Source organism: Eptatretus burgeri, chromosome 5 (genome assembly GCF_056783735.1).
Source record: "Eptatretus burgeri isolate ZD-2024b chromosome 5, Ebu_testis_v1, whole genome shotgun sequence".
In the NCBI taxonomy this organism is placed as follows: domain Eukaryota; kingdom Metazoa; phylum Chordata; class Myxini; order Myxiniformes; family Myxinidae; genus Eptatretus; species Eptatretus burgeri.
The window spans coordinates 46,361,904-46,384,373 of NC_140965.1; the positions used below are offsets into that span (position 1 = coordinate 46,361,904).

At 45.0% G+C, this 22,470-nt stretch overlaps 1 protein-coding gene across 3 annotated transcripts in view; it reads left to right on the forward strand.

The window, feature by feature from the left end:
* Positions 1 to 22,470, forward strand: part of LOC147026364 (clavesin-2-like) — a 73,354-nt gene that overhangs the window by 43,010 nt on the left and 7,874 nt on the right. For 2 of the 3 annotated variants that reach the window (XM_085881704.1, XM_085881707.1), the window contains exon 4: positions 4,072 to 4,182. The exons of the other annotated variant lie outside the window; for it this stretch is intronic. In XM_085881704.1, coding sequence (XP_085737830.1) covers positions 4,072 to 4,182 — 111 coding nt within the window. The remainder of the gene's footprint in view (positions 1 to 4,071; positions 4,183 to 22,470) is intronic. 3 annotated transcript variants of the gene reach the window in all.

A 22,470-nucleotide genomic window follows, 5' to 3' on the forward strand; every position in this document is an offset into this window, starting at 1 on the left:
AAAAAACCCCAGAAATTTTGCACCTTTTTTTCAAAAAAATTTCGATTTTTTTTTTTTTTTTTTTGGGCATTTCTACATGCGCGTTGATCTAGTTTAGTTTATTCAATCATGGTTCAGTAGAGTCTGATCCGTTTTGACCTACAATGAATAGGATATCAGGTTCACTTAAGTGACCCAGCAGTATTGGCGGCGGAGGTTTTGCACTCTACCGAGTGCTCCCCCTCGAGTTAATTATGTAACACACTCGTACACAAGTGCCACACAGAATACACCACACAAAACTACACAAACACCACACAAAACAAGTTCTGGCAAGGGTCTGCAATCTCTGATTCCTCTTTCTACTTCCATCTGGGATTATGAGCACAAAGATAGCATAACTGGTCTCACGATGGTGCACTGACATTGATTTCCTTATTTTGTAAATTATTTCTTCTTCTACACATTGTTCCAATGAATCATAAAAAATAATTGTAAATCTTGACTCTGACAGCCTTACTATTGTGGTCCATAATGGAATATTAAAACTTTACTGGACCAGGTTGGTGAAATAAATCAGTTTTAAAATAGTCAAGTACTTATTTATTCTGTCAGCTGGCCTTCAAAAGTCACAACTGAGAGATCCTTCAAAGTCATGACCTTCAAAGAATGGTCCACTCTGTGGAAACCTTTAAATATTGACCGACTCTAGAGACCCATAAAAGCAGAATTCAAAATTCTCAGAACAACATAAAAGCGAGACCGTACCAGACTCTCTTTACAGAGCATTGCTGCTGCTGATGCAGTTTCTTTGCAAGGGATATATTGGATGCATTGCTATTGTCTTCCCAGTGTTGTTTGTCCATGCTCCATCCTCTTGAAATCCTTTGCATCAAGCAAGGAAGCAGCACGTACTTTTTTCAAAAAAAGTCTTTTTATATACCTCGGTCGAAGTTTGAACCCAGACTCAAAGCAGACATGATAACTATTACACCACCAAATCTAGCTCAGAATGACCTACTCATAAAAAGGTTAAAGCTGCTGTATGCCTCTTCAGCAATCTTTACAAACAGATTAATATATATATATATATATATATATATATATATATATATATATATATATATATATATCTGTAATCTGGTGTCTGTCTGTCTGTCTCTGTTTATCCGCATGCCTGTGGCCGATGTGTTTGGTTGTTACTTATGCATTCTCAATGAACCTTGCCAGAGGGACTAAGGGTCATAAGACAAAGGTTGTAGCTCCTTTGCAGTCCCCCCCCCCCCACAGCCTTTCTCAAGCAGTTCTGAAGGTGTAACCAAAGAAAATTCTCTACATAAATGTTAAACCGTATAGCGCTGCTCCTGCTGGTGGTGAGGAGGGTATTACGAGTAACACTTCAGAGGCCTTAATTGTATCACAAGTAAGACCTCTTTGCCTTATTTTCACACTCATAGTCAATGTTCCTTTAGATTTGACTGCAAAAAAAATCCGGAGGAATTCTGATGTATTGTTGCCTTTTTCTGCCTTGAAAAACCACCATGTTAAGGTGTGTTCTGTGCAAAGCAGCTTGAGCATCATTCCATGTTATTGTGGCATTTTTCCAAGGTTGCTTCCAATAACAAAAGTAACTAGAAAGAGCAATCAGAGATTGCAGACCCTCAACAGGACTTGTTTTGTGTGGTGTATATTGTGTAGCAAATAAATGGAAGGATGTACTGAATGAGAAGTCGTTGATTGGAAATGAAAGGTCTAAATGGTCTAGTTGTAAATGAGTAAAGGTCTGAAAAGTGAAGGTCAAATGGTCTGAAGGTCGAAAGATCAAAAGATCTGAAAAGGTCGAAATGGGTCTCAAGGTTCAAAATGATCTAAAGGGTCTTAAGGGTCTTTAAAGGTTGAAGGGGTCTAAAGGGTTGGAATTGTCTGAAGGGGTAAAAGGGTCTTAAACCTTGTCAAAGGTGTCTCCAGGGTATTAAAAGGTGTGAATGTCTAAAAGGTTCTAAAGGGTAGATAGGAGTCTAAGGGTCTTAGGGGTTCCAAAGGGTCAATGAGGATCAAAAGGATCTTCGAGGTCTAAGTGTTCTAAAGAGTGTAAAAGGGTCTACAGGGTCAGTTGGAGTGTTAGGGGTATTGAATGAGCATTTTTGCAGCCTTCATCCCTGTCCCGTTTAGAAAATATGGATGCTTACAAAAAAAAGACAACAAAAAAAAGCAAAACAAATGCTATGAGATTCTGTTCACGAATAGCACGTAAGCATTATCGTATTTCAATTAGTTGTAAAAACTGCTGTATTGGCATCCAGCAGCTCGAACCTTTTTGTCCTATTTATTTATTTATTTTCCCATGATCAAGGCTCGAGGAGGGGCTCGAGCATAGTGGAAGGGAACAAAATGGAAAGGGAGAAACATGAATATCAGAGTAGAAGTGAGAGTGAGATTGAGGAGAGGGGAAGGACACACGTGGGTGAACATATTGGACATAAGCTGAATGAAACACAGCAAGAAGAGGAAGAGGAAAGTGGGGATGGAACAGAAAAGGAACAAACCAACGGTCAACTAACAAACTAAAAGAGGTGAGGAAGAGGAGGGAAAAATCACAATCACTTGGAAAAAGGAGTGCTTGGGAATGGGGTCATTTAGGGTAGAAAAGAACATGAGGATGGATGAGGATGACCCGAGGTTGGGGTGAACAGCTGCCTTGAAGCCCTGGAGGGAGGAATGGAATTGAACAGATTGGGTAAGTTGGTTCCACAGGTGAGAGAAAAGAAGATCAAATGAGTGCAGGTGTGCAGTGAGCCTGGATTTTGTGAGTTTAATATGAAGAGGATTACTGGCAGATTGTGCATGCCCTGCAGAAACCTGGGAGGGACAGAGACAAAAGAGAGCAATAAGTTGTAATGATGAAGATTTTCTTTTGACTACATCTTTTCTCCTCTGCAGTTACTTGCCATTCTTTTTGTTTAATCACCCATTCGTGTTTCGCGCATTATAATTTGTCTTTTATTCGAGTATAAGTCAGAAGAGCTCCGGAAAAATATGAAAAAAACATTTTTTGTACCGTCATGTTTTTGTCCAGATCTGCTTGTTTCTATCTTTTGCACATATTCTGTAATGGATGATTATTTTTTTTTTCTGTTTAGGAGAATGAGAACGGGTGATATGGGCCTTTGGGAATTTTAGTCCAATTGCATAAAACTTAAAAAAAAAAAAATTGTGAACTTGTGCGTTTTTTTCATAACTTTAAATTTCTTGGACAAGAATCTCACCAAGGTGGGTTTTAAGAAGAAGTATTTTTTTATTGATAGAAAGTGACAATCTCACAATTGTTACAAAATTATGTTTTACATGCATAAGGCCAGGAAAACAGCATTTGTATTACAAAACAAAGGGACATTAAAAAAAAAAGCCTTTGCACATTTCAATTGAGTAACCGTAAAGGTAGTGTTGTTTTTTTCATGACCACAATTCTACTTTCTCATAAAAAAAATTGGCCCAAGTCTTTCACAAACTGGCTGGCCCCACCTGACGAACCATTAAAGTGCTAAATTAAAATTGATTTTTTTTCTTTTTACAGTATACATTTGACTCGTAGTGGAGCTGCCACACACGTCACACACGTGGACATACAGACAAATGCACGACTGTTAAATGAGTCAAACACAGCCACTGAGCTTGGGGTAGGTGCCGTCACTTCCGGGGTACTCTGGATTTCCTCCTCCCCATGGAAATGTAGAGTTGAGTGTCAAGTGTCAATGTTATCCTTTCAAATGTTGAGTGTCAAGCAAAGAAGCAGCACATACCATTTTAAAAGTCTTTGGTATGACTCGACCAGGGTTCGAACCACCGACCTCCCAGACTTAGAGTGGACATTCTGACAATTACACCACTGAATCTAGTGAAAAAATTGTTTCAATTGTTTTGTAAATTAATGACAATAACATTGTGTAATTAAATGGCTTAACTTTTTACATCAAAGTCTGTGTTATAAACATGGGATCATCTTTGTTTGCACCTGTTTTTAATGTTCTTTAATGTGAATGTAAATCTTGTAATCACAAGTTGCTTCACAAATTGATGTTGCGTGCTGTGCAGGACAGCTTTCCTGCACGTTTCGGGGGTGTGCACTTCGTTAACCAGCCGTGGTACATCCACGCCCTTTACACAATGATTCGTCCGTTTCTAAAGGAGAAGACGAGAAAACGGGTGAGGATTCACTGAGATGACTGGAAACTTTCTCGCTGGACTCGAGTCTGCATACATTACTTTTGTACATATATATATATATATATATATATATATATATATATATATATATATATATATATATATATATATATATATATATATATATATATCCTCTTCCGAGAGCCGCAGACAGGACGTGCACTGTGGCGGTAACGTCACGCCATTCATCTCAGGTCGGAGAACGACATTAATTATAATAAATGCGCCTGACCATAAACCATTAATGACTCCAAATTGTGATTGGTAAAGGGGGAGATAATGTTTGACATAGCAGGCGGCACTTATCGCTCCTGGTATCATGCAGCAAAGGCTGTATGGGACTTGGTGCTGGCACTTTCACCATTCATGGTTTGGATTTGCTCAGTTTCTGATTTATAACCGAAAGGTTTTCATTCACAAGTGTGTGGAAGCTTGGTCTATTTCCCTGATGATGCCCTAATGAAGGCAAAACCGGTCAGTGACTGCATTTTCCATGCACATGTGACAGCATCTGAAATTATACCTTGGTCGTTAGCGTTGCGAGATAGCTCTTCCAGGAGCCACAGACAGTATGTGCATTATGGTGGTGACATCATGATGTTCATCTCAGGTCGGAGAACGACATCAATTGTCATATATCTAATATATAAAGTTCTTTCTAACCACGGACTCAATATTAAAGATCGGTGCCTTCCAGGTGACGTAGAAAGCTGAAATTTTGCATGCCGATGGACATCAAAGCCAGTACACTGGAAAAAAAATCACAATCATTGGACAACATCGACAAATGAATGAAAAAAAAGAAAAAGAAAAAAAAATGAAAAAAATGCAGGTAAATGACCCGAGACATTGGGGAAACACGGTTCGTATGCTTACACAATATGTAAGCACACACTGCATATATATATATATATATATATATATATATATATATATATATATATATATATATATATATATATATATATATATATATATATATATATATATATATATATATATACACACAGGGGGCTGCAAAAGTAGGTATACAGTAAGGATTATACCAGTATTACCAGTATTATAATAGTGGTGCTAGGATTCATTTAATACTGGAATTCATTTAATTTGAACATTTGAGGGATTAGTATGTTTATTATTGGTATGTTATTATTGATTGATATGTTTGTATAATTATAACACTGGTCTACAAAAATAGTTTTTTTTTTTTCTTGCATGGACTTTGGAAACTGTTTTTGGCTAATTTTGGGCTGCTGAATCCAAATCTGAGCTCAGATTTGCTCTATCATATCAAGTTTTTGTGCTATCTGTGTGCTCCATATTCATGGATTTTTACAAAAGTTGACCATCCAGTCTGGCAATCTTGGTAGGGATAAAACAGCAAAAGCTGAATTATTCCGAGTACCCGTAGCTATAAACAGCCCCTATGGAAAACAGCCTGCCATGAGCAAAGTGGAGTTATTGTCTGAGTCTCTTAAAATAATCAACATATGCATCAGTGGTTTACGTCTATGACCCGCATGACACCAACAGAATCTTGTATTCGGCATACAAATGACCTTAGATTAACTCGGGTGCGGGTCTCAGAGTAATCCATAGCTGCAATTAATTGCCCTCAAGGAAGCCCCATATCTGCCAGGAGGCCAGGATATTTCCGAGTTCTTGTCAAGATTCTCTGAATGAATCATAGCATTCAGCCAAGTTGGTGTTCACATCAAAAAAAGCCACCTCAGAGTGGATATTCTTGATGCAATAGTGTTGGCATAAATTAGCCTGAGTGCGGTATCTTTACACATGCGGTATTTGTGATTTGCAGCTGTGAAGACTACCTAATCTGCTGTTAAGACTCTACCTAATCTCACGAGTCATGAGCATTATGAGATTCTCAGTGGGCGAGCACAGCTGACTCGGTAGGGTTGTTTATACCGGCACCTGGTACCTTACACTGTAAGCTAGCTATGTCTACACCTTCAAAGAGAAGAAAGTGCTGTAACGACCCAGATATCTACTGCTATATCTGTGGATGCTTCACCTTAGCACCTCAAAGACGCAACATCACTACATTCGTCAAGAGAGTGTACCGTGCCTACTTTAAAGTACCGCTTGGAGACCAGGACAAAAATTGGGCCCCTCATAAAGTATGCACGACTTGCGTCGAAACTCTGAGATCATGGTCTCAAGGAAAGAATGCTAAGCTCAAGTTTGGTGTGCCGATGGTTTGGAGAGAACCAAAAAACCACCGAGATGATTGCTACTTCTGCCTTGTAAATGTCAAAGGATTCAATAAGAAAAACAAGCAATACATGAAATACCCTAGCATACCCTTTGCTATATGGCCATTTCCTCATTGTGCCGAAATACCTGTACCTGTTTTTACCGAGCTCGCAGAGATTGATGAGGAAGCACTTACTTCATCCACATCTTTATCCAATTATGATGATGAAGAAGCAGATGCAGAGTACAAGCCATTGGATTCGTTTTTTGATCAACTTTCTCTGTATAGTCAGCCTGAATTGAATGATCCGATCCGAGATTTGAATTTGCCAAAACAATCTGCTGAGTTGTTGGCTTCCAGACTGCAAGAGAAAAACCTTCTCAAACCTGGCACAAGTGTCTCATTTTATCGCAACAGAGAGGCAGAACTGAGTAAGTACTTCTAGTCTGATGGTCAACTTGTATACTGCAATGATGTTGAAGGGCTTCTTCTCGCTATGGGATTGCCTGCGTATCATTCAAGTGAGTGGAGACTCTTTATTGACAGTTCGAAAAGAAGTTTGAAATGTGTTTTACTTCACAATGGGAACATCTATGGATCCATCCCTATAGGACACTTAGTGACCCTGAAGGAGAAATATGCAAACATCAAGGTTGTACTTGAACGATTGAAGTACCACGATCATGAATGGTTGATCTGTGTGGATTTGAAAATGGTGAAGTTCCTTTTGGGGCAACAAGGTTACACTAAATACCCTTGTTTCCTCTGCTACTGGGACAGTAGGGCTAAGGAGGAGCACTGGGTGAGAAAGGAATGGCCATCAAGGAATAGTTTGCAACCTGGTGACAAGAACATCATTAATGAACCACTGGTTGATCGGAAAAATATCATTCTTCCACCATTGCACATCAAACTCGGTCTGATGAAGCAGTTTGTTAAAGGTCTTGATCACACTGGAGACTGCTTTGGCTACATATGTTCAAACTTTCCGAGTCTTAGCGATGAGAAGAAAAAAGCAGGGATATTCGACAGACCTCAGATCAGAACATTACTCAAGGACCCACACTTCGTTACGACAATGAACACCGTCAAAGCTCGAGCGTGGAATGCATTCACTAATGTGGTGCAGAATTTTCTTGGGAACAAGAAAGATGACAACTACCGAGAGATTGTGGAGGAGCTGCTCCTTGGTCTGCGAGTGCTGGGGTGCAGAATGAGCATCAAGGTGCACTACTTGCACAGTCACCTGAGCGAGTTTCCAGATAACCTTGGAGATGTAAGCGATGAACAGGGTGAACGTTTCCATCAAGACACTAAAGTGATGGAAGAACGTTATCAAGGTCGTTGGGACTCAAATATGATGGCAGATTACTGCTGTAGTTTGATGAGGGATGTCCCAGATGCTGTACTTAAGAGAATGTCCACAAAGAGGAGGTTTACTATGTTGTAATACGATTACACCTGTGCCTTTGGATGCTTATGCTTTCAAGTACCGGTACTTATTTGGTTGTATTCGCATATTTTTGCATTTATTGCTGCATTCTGAATGTCGTGAGAAGTCACAAAACTCAGAAAAATGCTTTGAGCTTGAGTGATGCCTTGTATTTAAGTGATGTACATCATGCTAAGGGGAACTTTTTACGCCTATATATTTAACTTAGTTTAGTGAAATTTGTAAACTTTTCAGACATTAAAAATATCGAGAAAATGTGTAAAAATATGTGAAGCAAGCATGGATTATATGTTAATGTATGATTAAATATTGTAATTGAAGTAGGTACCTTTCATTGTAAACATTTTTGCATCTATAGATCTTCTAATCAGGCCCGTCGCTGGGGGGGGGCATTTGGGTGCAATGCCCCCCCCCATGGCGCATCTGGTCCCCCCCCCCACTTGTACGCCACCCATTTATGCTTTGTTGCACCCTGTGAACAACTCGGTGTTTAAGGACGAGCGCCCACTGTGAACTCCTTGCTGTTTAAGAGTTCACCTGTGTGAAATAAAACCCTTATTCCAGATGTTCAACGTGGTGAATAATAAGGCCTTCTTGGATAAACTGTTCTTTAATAATATCCTTCTTTGAATAACAGTCAAAAGATAAGTGTGCGCTTGCCACCGCATCTCCAAAAGCAATTGGCAAGGCAATACAGTCCAAGCCCACAAGATAAAAGATAATAACGCAAGCACCAACGACAGAAGCCAAGACGACAGACAGCTGCAAGACCTCGTGTCGAATGTCGATGCTGTGGATGGTTATATATATATCGTGGATCATTTAGTTTTAAGGAATAGCCAATCAGCGTCTTCGATATGGAGGCCCTATTAAGCAGGTTACCTGATTGGTTGTATGTTTGGTATAAATGTAATATATTCATAATATGAATAAGGAAAAGACGTAAATTTACAAAATTAAAGATGAAGTGCACCACGTGACCTTCACAACCATCCATCTTACAAAAGTAATTTTATAATAAAAATTTAAAGGATGTGTGTGTTTACAATCATGCTTACATTTGAAATTATACAGATAAAACCTGTTTGGTGCATGCATCATTTAATAAATACAACCGTCAAATGTCGTGAGTCGTGAGATTAGTGACACGAGTCACGAGGGACGAGTCACTAGCAGCAGCGCAAGCTAGCAGCAGTAGAAAAAGACATGGATATACGAAAATGGCTTAAAAAAAGGAAAAAATGCAACCGACGAAAATAAAGATAATGAAAGACATGTTGTGGGAGGAGTTTGAGGAGGAGGAGGAGGAGGAGGAGGGGGCGAAGATGATCATGTCAATGAAATACCAACAGAAGATGACCAATATTAAAGAAATATTATAATTGTGCCCCCCCATCCAGTTCATATGTCCCCCTTAATACTGAGCCCTGGCGACGGGCCTGCTTCTAATGTAACAGTGTTTTTCAACTTCGAGTGTAAAATTGCTGTTTTCTCAAAAATAATGATTTTTCATAGTTCAAAAACCTGATATGATAGGCAAAAACTAATGACAGATTTGGATTCAGCACGCAAAAGTTAGCTCGAATCTGGTGAAAACCCCCATGCAAGAGAAATCGTGTTGACCAATATAATCAATAAAATACGTTTTGTGTGCACGTTTTGTTTTATTATAACTGTATACCTACTTTTGCAGCCCCCTGTATATATGTATGTATGTATATATATATATATATATATATATATATATATATATATATATATATATATATATATATATATATATATATATATATATACAGTCAAAGCTCGTTACTATGCCACCTCGCTTCTATGCCACTTTCGCTATTATACCACTTTTGCTCAGTCCCGACAAAATTCAATACAAAATAAATTTACTATGCCACCCCCTACTCTCGCTACCATGCCACTACTGTGTGACTGTTAAAAGGCACGAGTCGTGAAAAAGTCTGTATTGCGCAGTGCTCGATTATCACACTCACGTTCAAAGGCGAAGCGACAAACTACAGTCCAGCTGCGCACAACATAACTCAATACGTACGCGCATAGTCAGACTGTGTCAAAACACGCGATTCTTCTCTCCGATACCAGCCACAACAAGCCAATCACAACACGCACAACGAGACACAAAAAGCGCGAGCACACACACAGACACGCAGGCACACGTACAACAGTGACATCATTTTTTTTCAAATTCAGCCCATAATGTCAGCTCAGAAACGCAAGCGAACCGACTTTACGCTGAAGGAGAAGAAGGCGATCATCGATACCGCGAAGAAGGAGCCGAATCAGTCCAAGTTGGCCAGGGAGATTAGCAAGAAATGGGGCGTCGAAGTTAAGAGAACCACCGTGAAGGGCATTCTCAGCAAGAAGGATGCAATCGAGGCTGCAATCAAAGCTGGATTTCCATCGGAGCGCATGAAGTTGACGCAGGCTCACGACCCGAAGCTTGATGAGGGAGTGCTCATGTCTCTGAAGCAATCAAGAGGACAGAATGTGCCTGTCAGCGGCGATCTGATCAAGGAGAAGGCGATGAAACTGGCCGAGCTGATGCACATCCCAGACTTCATGGCGAGCGACGGTTGGTTGGGCAATTTCAAGAAGCGCCACGGCATCACGTTCAAGACAGTGCAGGGCGAAGCTGGAGCGGTGGATTCGCAATCCCTTCTTGAGTGGCAACAACAGGTTCTCCGGCCCTTACTCGGGCAGTTCTCCGCAGACGACGTCTTCAACCTGGACGAGACTGGACTCTTCTGGCAGCTGCTTCTGAACAAGACCATGGCTTTCAGAGGAGAGCGGTGTACTGGAGGAAAGAAAAGCAAGCAAAGGATCACTCTTCTGGTTTGGGCAAACATGAGCGGCAGCGAGAAGTTCCCTCTTCTGGTGATTGGCAATTCCAAGAAACCCCGTGCCTTCAAGAACAAAGAGATCCCGGTCAAGTACAAGGCGAACTCGAAGGCGTGGATGACGGCGGAGCTTTTCGAGGAGATGTTGCGTGCGTGGGACGGACGACTCGGCCAGCAGGGACGCAGAGTGCTGGTCTGTCTCGATAACTTCTCTGGCCACCCTCCCGAGCTCGAGCTGAACAACATCCAACTGGTCTTCTTCCCACCCAACACGACAGCCAATTCGCAACCAATGGATCAGGGAATCATAGAGAACCTCAAGCGCCACTACAAGAAGCTCCTGCTATGCCGCCGGCTTGAGGCCATAGACGAGGGAAAGGAGTTCAAGTTCACGTTGCTCGACGCTCTACACGTCGCCCGGCGTGCTTGGGAGCAGGTCGGCAAGTCGACGATCAGGAACTTTTTCGCGAAGGCCAAGTTCATCGAAGAGGAGATCCAAACTGAGCCACAGGATGCGGAGCTGCCCGACATCTGGGAAGCTCTGTCTGCCGAGGAAAAGATGCACGAGAACGAGGAGATCGAGCTGTCTGACTTTCTCGAAGCCGACGAGCGCCTCGCGACTGGCGGGTATTTCACGCTGGAGAAGATTGCGGAGGAGATTCTGTGCAGTGAGGAGCCGGTGGAAAGCGAAGATGACGAGGTAACTGTCGAGGAGGAAATCGTTCCGTTCGAGGAAGCCCAGCGCGCTTGTAGCACCGTCCGGAAGTTCATGCAGCAGAGAAGAGGGAAGCCCGGTGTGATGCAAGCGTGCGATCGGCTAGACAACGAGATGCACGAGATCCGCCGAAAGAAGATGCGCCAGCCGACGATTCTTGAAAGCTTTGTGTGTCGTGAATTTCTCGCCATGCCATATGTTAGTGTGTGAACTCTGTTAGTGTGTGTATGTTCTCCGTTCGCTTAGCTTATACAACAGTCGTGCCTTTTACTTGCTGGAATAAATTTTGTCTAAAGATTAACTACAGATGGGTAACTTGAGAAAATAAGGCCGTTTTTACAAAATCTCGCTACTATGCCACTTTTGCTCGGTCCCGACGGGTGGCATAGTAACGAGCTTTGACTGTGTATATATATATATATATATATATATATATATATATATATATATATATATATATATATATATATATATATATATATATATATATATATATATATATATATATATATATATATATATATATATATATATAGGGGGCTGCAAAAGTAGGTATACAGTAATGAAAAACAAAACGTGCGCGCAAAACGTATTTTATTGATTATAATCATTTTATTGATTATAATATAATTATACAAGCATATCAATAATAACATACCAATAATGAACATATCAATAATAAACATATTAATCCCTCAAATGTTCAAATTAAATGAATTCTAGTATTAAATGAATCCTACCACCACTATTATAATACTGGTAATACTGGTATAATCCTTACTGTATACCTACTTTTGCAGCCCCATATGTATATATATATATATATATATATATATATATATATATATATATATATATATATATATATATATATATATATATATATATATATAGTTACGAATTCTGGCCCACCTGCCGTGCGATCGGCCGCGTACCTCTAATGGCAGCCGCGTCACCCACCGGATGGACAATTCAGTTGTGACCCTCCTGGAACTACCACCAGGAGCCAGTCATGGGTGGGGGTTTAACCTCACCACAACCCAGTCCGCATTATACCCGCGCGAAATAGGGTGAATCGCCGAATGTCGATATACCTAAATACCCGCACGGGTAACCTACCGAGGGGTTGCGCCACGCCGCAGGTCGGCTTAGGACACGAACCGCTTAAGTGGTTCGTTCCGTACTATAGGGATAACCGAGCGGTATTATCGCCGACCTCGACGGTTCAGATTATTTATCGGGTGTTTAAAACCCACTACCAATCATTCCACGATTCAAGATGGCACTTTCAAAAGAGGGGAAGGACGCAACGAACGGGAAACATTTCACAAGCACATTTATTACACATATAACACAAACAAGCAAGGGCAGTCAGGCAATATGTACAGCAAGAAATGAAAGATGTAGCGACCGACTATAGCATTAAATGTACAGGCACTTAAACAGGTTTACTTCACGGACTGGTGCCACAAACACACATACAGAAGCCCAAAGAAAAGAAAACCTCCCTTCTGCGGCCGGTGAACCCTCTCCGGCACTCTCCTCGTCCGCACGCGCAGGTCCACCACAGACCGCCTGCGGCACCTCCCTTCCGCATCTCCGAGGCGTCGCCCGGACTCGCCACCGGCCCGCGCCTTCACCGACAGGTCGCTCAACGCCAAGGCGAGAGGGAGGGAGAGAGAACTCGACCTCGACGACAAAGAAAGAGAGAGATCCAGCATGACCCTGACAGAGAGGATGATGTCGACGACCCAGACAAAAAAAGGACTTGACCTCGACCACCAAGAGAGCGCGAGCCCCACGTCCTCTCCGCCTTATATAGCGTGGGGCTCCACCCTTCACTCCTCCCCGTTTTCGGCTCCACCTCCCTTCGAGAAGGTTCCCGAAAAGGGGCGTTCCCTCACCCCGACCGCCTCACGCCGTGCATCCACCAACCGGCGGCGAGCTGCCCTCCCCCTTTCCTTCACACCAAGCGTGGGGAAAACATGCGGGAAAATCCCCACAGGCTTCACAAGAGCTTTTGTTCTGCCAATCCTTCTCGGACGGTTTCCGACGCGGAAACCGTCTTACCGTGGTCTGCGGAGGATGGCGTTCGTAAGCGGGCGTAGTGGCGAAGATGGTGGTGATTGTTATGGAGGTGGTGTGAGTGTGGTGGGCGTTGTGGCGTAGTTGGTGGCGGTTGTTGTTTGCGTGGAGGTTTGTTGCAATGGTGGCTCAAAATAACGATAGATAAAGAAAAACGGCTATCTCAAAGGGTCGCAGCCCGGTGAACACGAAGAGATCCCTTTAAACAACAGTGGGGACCTATCTGAACACTCACTTACCGGCATAGCTAATCTAAGGACCCTTTATGGTGTATTGCGAATTTCCACAGCCGTAACACTACCCCCTCCCTTTTTACAGAATCATCCTGAGTCGTCGAATTTTCGTGTGCCATCATGTGTAAGTTCTCTCCTAGTACGATTTACCTTCGGATCCCTGAGTGCGACATTCAGTGTATTTGTGTCGCCAAAATAAATAACCTACGGGCTGAGTAACTAACTAAACAAACCCACTCATACAGACGACTTAAATAAATTGCCGGCGCTAAGACTCACATGCCGTGGGCGCAAAACACATTTGCAATTACAACTTAACCTACAATATACACTAAACCATGGCCCAGGATCTATGGACTCTGCGGAAAAAAACAAGAGTTAGCAGGGAGCCAGGCTGCTTAAGCGCAGTCCAAGGCCTCCCCCTTTTGAAATGGGCGCAGTGAACAGAAATGGTGCACGGGCTGCACAAACGCAGTCCCGTGTTGCAGCTGCCATCGGGGCAGTCCTTGCAATTTGCGCGAGGATCCTGGCGCACATGGTAATGAACAGGGGGGGGGGGATGCAAAACAGAACGGGGCAAGATGGATGAGGGCAGCAGGCATGGGGCCAAGGCAAAGGCAGGCAGGCAAGGCATGGCATGACAAGGCCGCTGTAGCAAAAACAGCCGGCAGATGAAGTGACCGTCACAGGCCTTGAAGCAAAAACAGCCGGCATACGATCCGACCGGCACAGGCCTTGCAGCAACACCAGCAGACGAAGTGGCCGGCACAGGCCTTGTAATGAGGAGGTTGGTGGAGGGAGTGCGGTGGTGCTGGCCACTCGGAAGGCGGGCTCGGACCTACCCTACTGTCTCCCTCCCGACCTATCGCCTTTGCCTGTCTCTGTTCATTCCCTAACAAATCGTTAATTTGTAAAAACCAATTTAGCCCTAACTTATTTTTTTGTTTTTATTTTTATTTTTACTTCCCCCTCTATAACTCGTCCCCAAACCCCCTTTATCGTCTTTGTTCGGCTAACCTATCGTCTCCTAGCCTACTCCCAACCCCTACGTTCCCTTCCTGGAGGGGAATGAGGGAGAGCTAGCGTCCTGTGTCGAGGCCCAATAAAGCCTCAGAATGGCCTCCTCAGATTTCAGCGATCTCAACCCAAAGTGGGTCCAGTGGCCCACAACGAGAGCGAAGGGGTTCACTTCCTAGTCTACCCTAACCATTAACTCTTAACTACTCCGGGGCTTTCAACAAGCGCCTCTCGCTTAACCGATCGGTTCTTACAACCAAGATTCCCGTCGCCTGTGTTGGTGTCGTCTCAAATTCCAGGCCATGCCCCCGAATTTTCCTCCCATGCCCTCACACGGTCTCATGGCTGGGACGCGTGGCTCCCTTGGCAGGAACTACCCTCTGCCGATTCTCCGACGATGGCACCCCCGGGCACTACACTGCCTCTGAGCCTACCAGCTCCCTAAAAACTGGGAAGTGCCCTCCTCGGCTACTCCCCCTCGATGTCCACCTGGCGTGTTGGCGCCCCGGGTCCCTTTCCGAGGGTCGCCCGTGCCCAGTACACTGCCCCCGTGGCATATGGCGCCCCGGGCCCCGCATCATGCGGGCGCACCCGTGCCCACTACACTATCCCGACCCCCCATGGGCCCTTGGCCGACCGCGGCCGACTAGCCCGGGGTACCCACTCAGCGATACTCACCTTTTGCAGCCACGCTCCCAACCCGTCAACAGGGCTCCTGCACCCCTCCAAATGGGTATCGAGCCTACTTCCCCACCAACAGCAAAATGACCTCCATTTTGTCAATTTGACTAACCCCCTAATTCACCTTATTCTGACCCCGGGGTCCCTTGGGCGGGAATCATTCCTCCCCCCAATCACTCATCGCACCATGCATAACCCATTCACTCCATACACTCAGACCCGCTGGCCTCACTCACTCACCAAGTACCTCTTCTCTTCTCACACATTGCTGATCACTGCCATTCTGCTTGCTAATCCCCGAACTAACTCATGCTCCCTCGTCGTCCGTTAAACTACAGCACGTTCCATTTAACCTACGTATCTAAGCTACGTCCCCTCTACACACTCACAGTCTGTCACTGTCCTCAAAATCCAAATATTATTTTCCATCTCCCATCCTAAATCTGAACTAAAATCCCTCTAACTAATCCATTCCATGGGCCCCATGAGGACTTACCCCTGCCCCATGAAGCCGGTCTATCACTAACCCCTCCCCCAAACTAGTGTCATCCTGTGCCCAAGCAAGGGGGTCTTCCACCCCTTGCCTGGGAATCCTGTTTACCCGAAGCGAGGCTTGCTTTGCTCAACTTTTTTTTCTAATTGCGCATCATCAGCGCGGCAACTCGCAACCTGCACGGCTATTCACAGCCGCGCACCTTTGGCGTGACGTCATGGCGGCCGTTCGCGCTTCGCACACCTCGTCCCGTCTCTGACGGTACCATCCGGCAGGGATTCACCCTCCTGCCGGATCCCAACCACACGTGCAGCCATGACGTCACCCTGCGCATTCAAAGCAAACCTCGCTTTCGAGTGGCTCCCCACACGAGCACATGTGCTCTGCCCGTCCGTAACCTGCGCCATGCGCTCTGTGAACAGAACACACCACGCAGGCCACAAGGAGCTTCACACACACACGCCCGCCTGGAGAACCCGTCGGGTCCAAATCCATTGTCCCAGCCGAGCTTCTGTCCGTCCGCGAGATCGGCAACATCTACCGCGGGCGTTCCCGGACCAGGTTTCACTCCTGCAGACGCGCACGCGGCGGCCTCGTGCGTACCACAGCACGGACCCCGCACTTGCTGCTGTGCAAACCCGGCACGGTCCCCAATCCAGCTACGGCCGCTACCCGGCCTCTGTCCCTTATCTGTCGCCATCGTCGTCTCCATTCAACACACGCACTCCCACGTGTCACGACTCTCGCGCACCATTCCATGACACTCTCACTCGGAGACGCGGCTGTGTGCTCCCGCATGCCGACCGTCATCTCCCTTGCATACCGCTCTCTCTCACACACACGGTCTCTCTTGCACTCGGCCGTTCACTCACGCACAACATTTCACATGCACAGGGGGTCTCACTCACACCATGCATGCTGGAAAGCATGCATCTCCGCACACTCGCAAACACGCACACCTGCACAACCACACTGGGGAATCGCGCCACCACTAGGGGTCCCGGGGTCTCCATACCCCCCCAAGCTGCACGTGCTCTTCTCCACAGCACTCGCCCCCTCTAACTCGCTTGACACGACCGAACCCACCTGGTCAAGATCAGCTTCAAGGGAGCATAGCGTCTCCCTCCGTTCCTGAAGGAGGCTATCCGGCTGCTTGCACCGGGTCTCGAGACATTCCGCGAGCTCGCCCTCATTATCCTCCACTACCTCCGTGTGTGTGTGTGTGCTCGTCTTTAACCCCGTCTTTATCGTGTAATCTCTCCTCTATTTTTTCTATCTCCCGAGTCTCTATACATTTTATTTCTTTTATCTCTTCGTGTTTATTAGTTTCTTCCTGGATCTTCGTCTCTTTTGATTTTTCGGACGTCGTCACCTCATGTCTCGTCTTACCCATTTCAGTCACCCGGGCTCCTGTTATTATTTCCACTGTCTCCATTTTCAGGGTTTACCCTAATTGTTTTTTCATCCGATGAGTGATGTCAATCAAGTCCCGCACCACTAACATTATTCCCTGTGGTGCTGTCACACATCCCACCTCATTGTGCTGTTCTACTTCCTGGCTCCTTTTGAGTCGTTCATCCTCTCGGAGCTTTTTGAGTTGTTCGTTCTCTTTCCTGAGTTTTTCCATCTCCGTGGACTCAAATTTTGCTCTCCCCTCGAGCTGGTTAATTTCAAACTCGTATAGTTTTTGTTTTCTCTCCCACTGTTCCTCATGCTTTTCAGTCTCCAATCTCATCGTTTCTTTCAATTGGCTCATTTCCTTCTTGTGTTTCTTTGGCTGCTCTCTCACTACTCTACCTTGTTTCCTCACCTGTCCTTCCTTCTCCAGTTTCGTGGTTTTCTTCATTTGGTTAATTTCCCTTTTGTGTTTCATTCGCTGTTCTTTGTCTATCTCCTCACACTCCAGACTTGCCTTTTCTTTCAATTGGTCAACCTCAAATTCATGTTCTTTTTGTTTCGTATCCCATTGTTCCTCTCGTTCTTCCCTCTCCAATCTCGTTGTCTCCTTCAATTGACTGATTTCTCCTTCCTGCTTCATTCCTTGCTCCTTCACTTTCTCCTCGTACTCCAACCTATTTTTTTCCTTTTGTCGTTCAGTTTCAAATTCATACTCCTTTTGTTTTCGATTCCACTGTCTTTCTTGTTCCTCATTCTGCAATCTCATTGTTTCCTTCAATTGACTAATTTCCTTCTTATGTCTCATTCCTTGTTCTTTGTGTTCTTTATTCCACTGTCTTTCTTGTTCCTCATTCTGCAATCTCATTGTTTCCTTCAATTGCCTGATTTATTTCTCCTGTCTCATTCCTTGTTCTTTGTGTTCTTTATTCCACTGTCTTTCTTGTTCCTCATTCTGCAATCTCGTGGTTTCCTTCAGTTGGCTGATTTCCTTCTCCTGTCTCATTCTTTGTTCTTTCAGTACTCTTTCTTGCTCCTCATTCTTTAATCTTGCCTTCGCTTCCAGCTGTTCGATCTGCGCAGTGTGGTTCCTTAACGTTTCATTCTCTGCTGTCGTTCTTTCTTCCCTTGACATCCTCAGCTCGTTTTGTAGTTCCGTCTCTTTGTTTTGGTGTTTCTGTAACTCTGAAGCTTTCTTTTCTAATTCCTTTCTCATCTCCATACACTCCAACCTTGCTTTGGCTTCCAACTGTTTGATCTGTATAGTGTGTTTCCTCAACGTTTCATTTTCCGCTCTCTTCCTCTCCTCTTTTAACATCCTTAGTTCGTTTTGTAATCCTCTCTCTTTGGTTTCGTGTTTCAGTATCTCAGAAGTTTTTTCCAATAGTTCCTCTTCCAATTTGCATGCTTCTTCCCTCCTTTCCGCACAACTTTCCCATGCTTCCCTCCTCATTTCATCCATTTTCTTCCCGTATTCATTTAGTTCTTCCTGCCATTCCTTTTCTTCTTTTATCATCTTTTCTAGTCTTTCTCTTTTCCGATTGCCTTCTTCTACCTCCTCCTTCAGTTGTCTCACTTCCAAATCGTGTTCCCGTTTTTCCTCCTCCAACTTTGCCCTCCATTCTTCTTCCAAGTTCTTTCTATCCCAGGAATTACTAATTTGCTCTTCCTCTATTCTTTCGTTCAGTTCGTTCTTCTTTTGTTCCAGATTTTTCTCTCCTCTTTTTATCGTCTCTTCTCGGATTTCTATTATCTTTTTGCCTGATCTTACCTCTTCCTTCAGTTTTTTTAATTCCAAGTCGTGTTTACCTTTTTCCTTTTCCAGCTTTTTTTTCCATTCTTTCTCCAGAGATTTCTCTCCTCTTTTTATCGTCTCTTCTAGGCTTTCTCTTTTCCGATTGCCTTCGTCTACCTCTCCCTTCAGTTTTTTTAAATTCCAAATCGTGTTTCCGTTTTTCCTCTTCTCGCTTTGTTTGCCTTTGTTCCTCCTCCCTCATGTCTTCCTGTACATCGGCCCATCTTTGTGACTCCGTTCGCACGTAATCCTCATGAACCCTGTCTACGTGCCGCCGTGCCTCGTCCAATTCAAAGGAAAACGAATGAAATTCCCCTATACAGTTGTCACCATTCCTCCACCGCTGCAAGGACTTCGACATTTGTCTCCGAAGCCCGTCAATGCATGCTCCGGCGTCCTGCCATGCCTGCCATGGCGCCTGCCGCGACCACGTGGTCCGAAGCGGTGGCTGAAAGCACTCGCCTCGTGTCGCGCCGTTCGTTGTGCTAAAAATAGCCACCTGCGCCGTGCCGCGCCGAGGTGCGATCGCGCCGCCATTGTGCGACTCCGTTTGCCAGCAAAGTCCATGCTCAGTATATGGGGTTGAGCTCCTCCGTGGATTAAAATTACAAAAGGAACCGTTCTGAGCCATGGATTCTACATTATAAGACATACCTATTACACCCGGCACACGTTCGCCTTGAAAAGCCATCTTATTTCGCGGAATAATTTTTTTTTTAATTGCTCGTAATTTGGGGGAACGGAGGAGGGGGTCGCTTCGCACACCCCTGGTCCGATTCCGTGAATTTAGTTGGAGGCGGGATGGATTCGAATCCCACTCCCGGACACCAGTGTTACGAATTCTGGCCCGCCTGGCGTGCGATCGGCCGCGTACCTCTAATGGCAGCCGCGTCGCCCACCGGACGGACAATTCAGTCGTGACCCTCCTGGAACTACCGCCAGGAGCCAGTCACGGGTGGGGGTTTAACCTCACCACAACCCAGTCCGCATTCTAACCGCGCGAAATAGGGTGAATCGCCGAATGTCGATATACCTAAATACCCGCGCGGGTAACCTACCAAGGGGTTGCACCATGCTGCAGGTCGGCTTAGGACACGAACCGCTGAAGCGGTTCGTTCCGTACTATAGGGATAACCGAGCGGTGTTATCGCCAACCTCGACGGTTCAGATTATTTATCGGGTGTTTAAAACCCACTACCAATCATTCCACGATTCAAGATGGCACTTTCAAAAGAGGGGAAGGAGGCAACGAATGGGAAACATTTCACAAGCACATTTATTACACATATAACACAAACAAGCAAGGGCAGTCATGCAATATGTACAGCAAGAAATGAAAGACGTTGCGACTGACTATAGCATTAAATTTACAGGCACTTAAACAGGTTTACTTCACGGACTGGCGCCACAAACACACATACAAAATCCCAAAGAAAAGAAAACCTCCCTTCTGCGGCCGGTGAACCCTCTCCGGCACTCTCCTCGTCCGCACGCACAGGTCCACCACAAAACGCCTGTGGCGTCACCTGTCCGCATCTCCGAGGCGTCACCCGGACTCGCCACCGGCCCGCGCCTTCACCGACAGGTCGCTCAATGCCAAGACGAGAGGGAGGGAGAGAGAACTCGACCTCGATGACAAAGAAAGAGAGAGATCCAGCATGACCCCGACAGAGAAGATGACGTCGACGACCCAGACAAAAAAAGGACTTGACCTCGACCACCAAGAGAGCGCAAGCTCCGCGTCCTGTCCACCTTGTATAGTGCAGGGCTCCGCCCTTCGCTCCTCCCTGTTTTCGGCTCCACCTCCCTTCGAGAAGGTTCCCGAAAAGGGGCGTTCCCTCACCCCGACCGCCTCACGCCGTGCATCCACCAATCGGCGGCGAGCTGCCATCCCCCTTTCCTTCACACCAAGCGCGGGGGAAACAGGCGGGAAAAACTTCACAGGCTTCACAAGAGCTTTTGGTCTGCCAATCCTTCTCGGACGGTTTCCGACGCGGAAACCATCTTACTGTTGTTCGTGGAGGATGGCGTTCGTAAGCGGGCATAGTGGCGAAGATGTTGTGGAGGTGGTGTGAGCGTGGTGGGTGTTGTGGCGTAGTTGGTGGCAGTTGTTTGCATGGAGGTTTGTTGCAATGGTGGCTCAAAATAACGATAGATAAAGAAAAACGGCTATCTCAAATGGTCGCAGCCTGGTGAACACAAAGAGATCACTTTAAACAATGGTGGGGACCTATCTGAACACTCACTTACCGGCATAGCTAATCTAAGGACCCTTTATGGTGTACTGCGAATTTCCACAGCCGTAACAATACATATATATATATATATATATATATATATATATATATATATATATATATATATATATATATATATATATATATATATATATGTATACACATATACAGTAATACCTTGACATACGAGTTTAATTCGTTCTGTGACCGAGCTTGTAACTCGGTTTGCTCGTATAGCAAAACAATTTTCCCAATTGAAATTAATTAGAATACCATTAATCAGTTCAAGCCCCCCCCCCCAATTTTTTTTAATTCAGTTTAACGCTAAACGTAATTGCAACAATTTTTTTTTACATTTTATTTTTTTTATTCCCTTTACTTTGCCGTTACACTTAATTGCTACAATTAGCCGTTACCGCAGCTTCAAAATAATCGTAACGCCCTTGGCTTGCGTTATAGCCTTCAACGAATACTTCTGCTTGAGAATAGTGCATATCGTTGAAGTACTACGCTCAAACTCCCTCGCCAACTCGACAAGACACACTCCACGTTCATGTTTTGCAATGATTTCACGCTTCATTTCAAGCGACATCATTCGTTTCTTCTTAGCACTGTCCTTTGCAGTTACTTTTTAGGACTCATGGTTGAGTTACAACAAAGAAAATTGGCAAAATAACTGCACCAATGAAAAAACAAGAGCTAAACGTCCTCGTGACGCGTTGGCGGGCGAGCCGTAAATGTGGCCTCGCGGCTGTGCCCCGACTCCGTGCTCCTTGGCGGGTTTGGAGTAGGGTGGGAACGCGGCCCCCTTTTGCACTATCTCAGCACGGGGGAAAGGGAGAATTGTTGATGCCCTGGGGGAGGTGGCTGGCTGGCTTGGGTCCCGCGATGAGACGAGCGATTCCCCACACCGTAACCTCGTCGCCAACCGCCGTCCTTCTCGCCAAGGACCCAAGCTCCCTTGCTTGCAGTTCCACCGCAACTCTTCTCCGTTCCACACTCTCCTCACCCGACCGACCCGACTCTCTTTTCCAAAACTCTCTCGGCGACTCCAGAACCCAACTCAGTCCATTCGCCTTGCGCT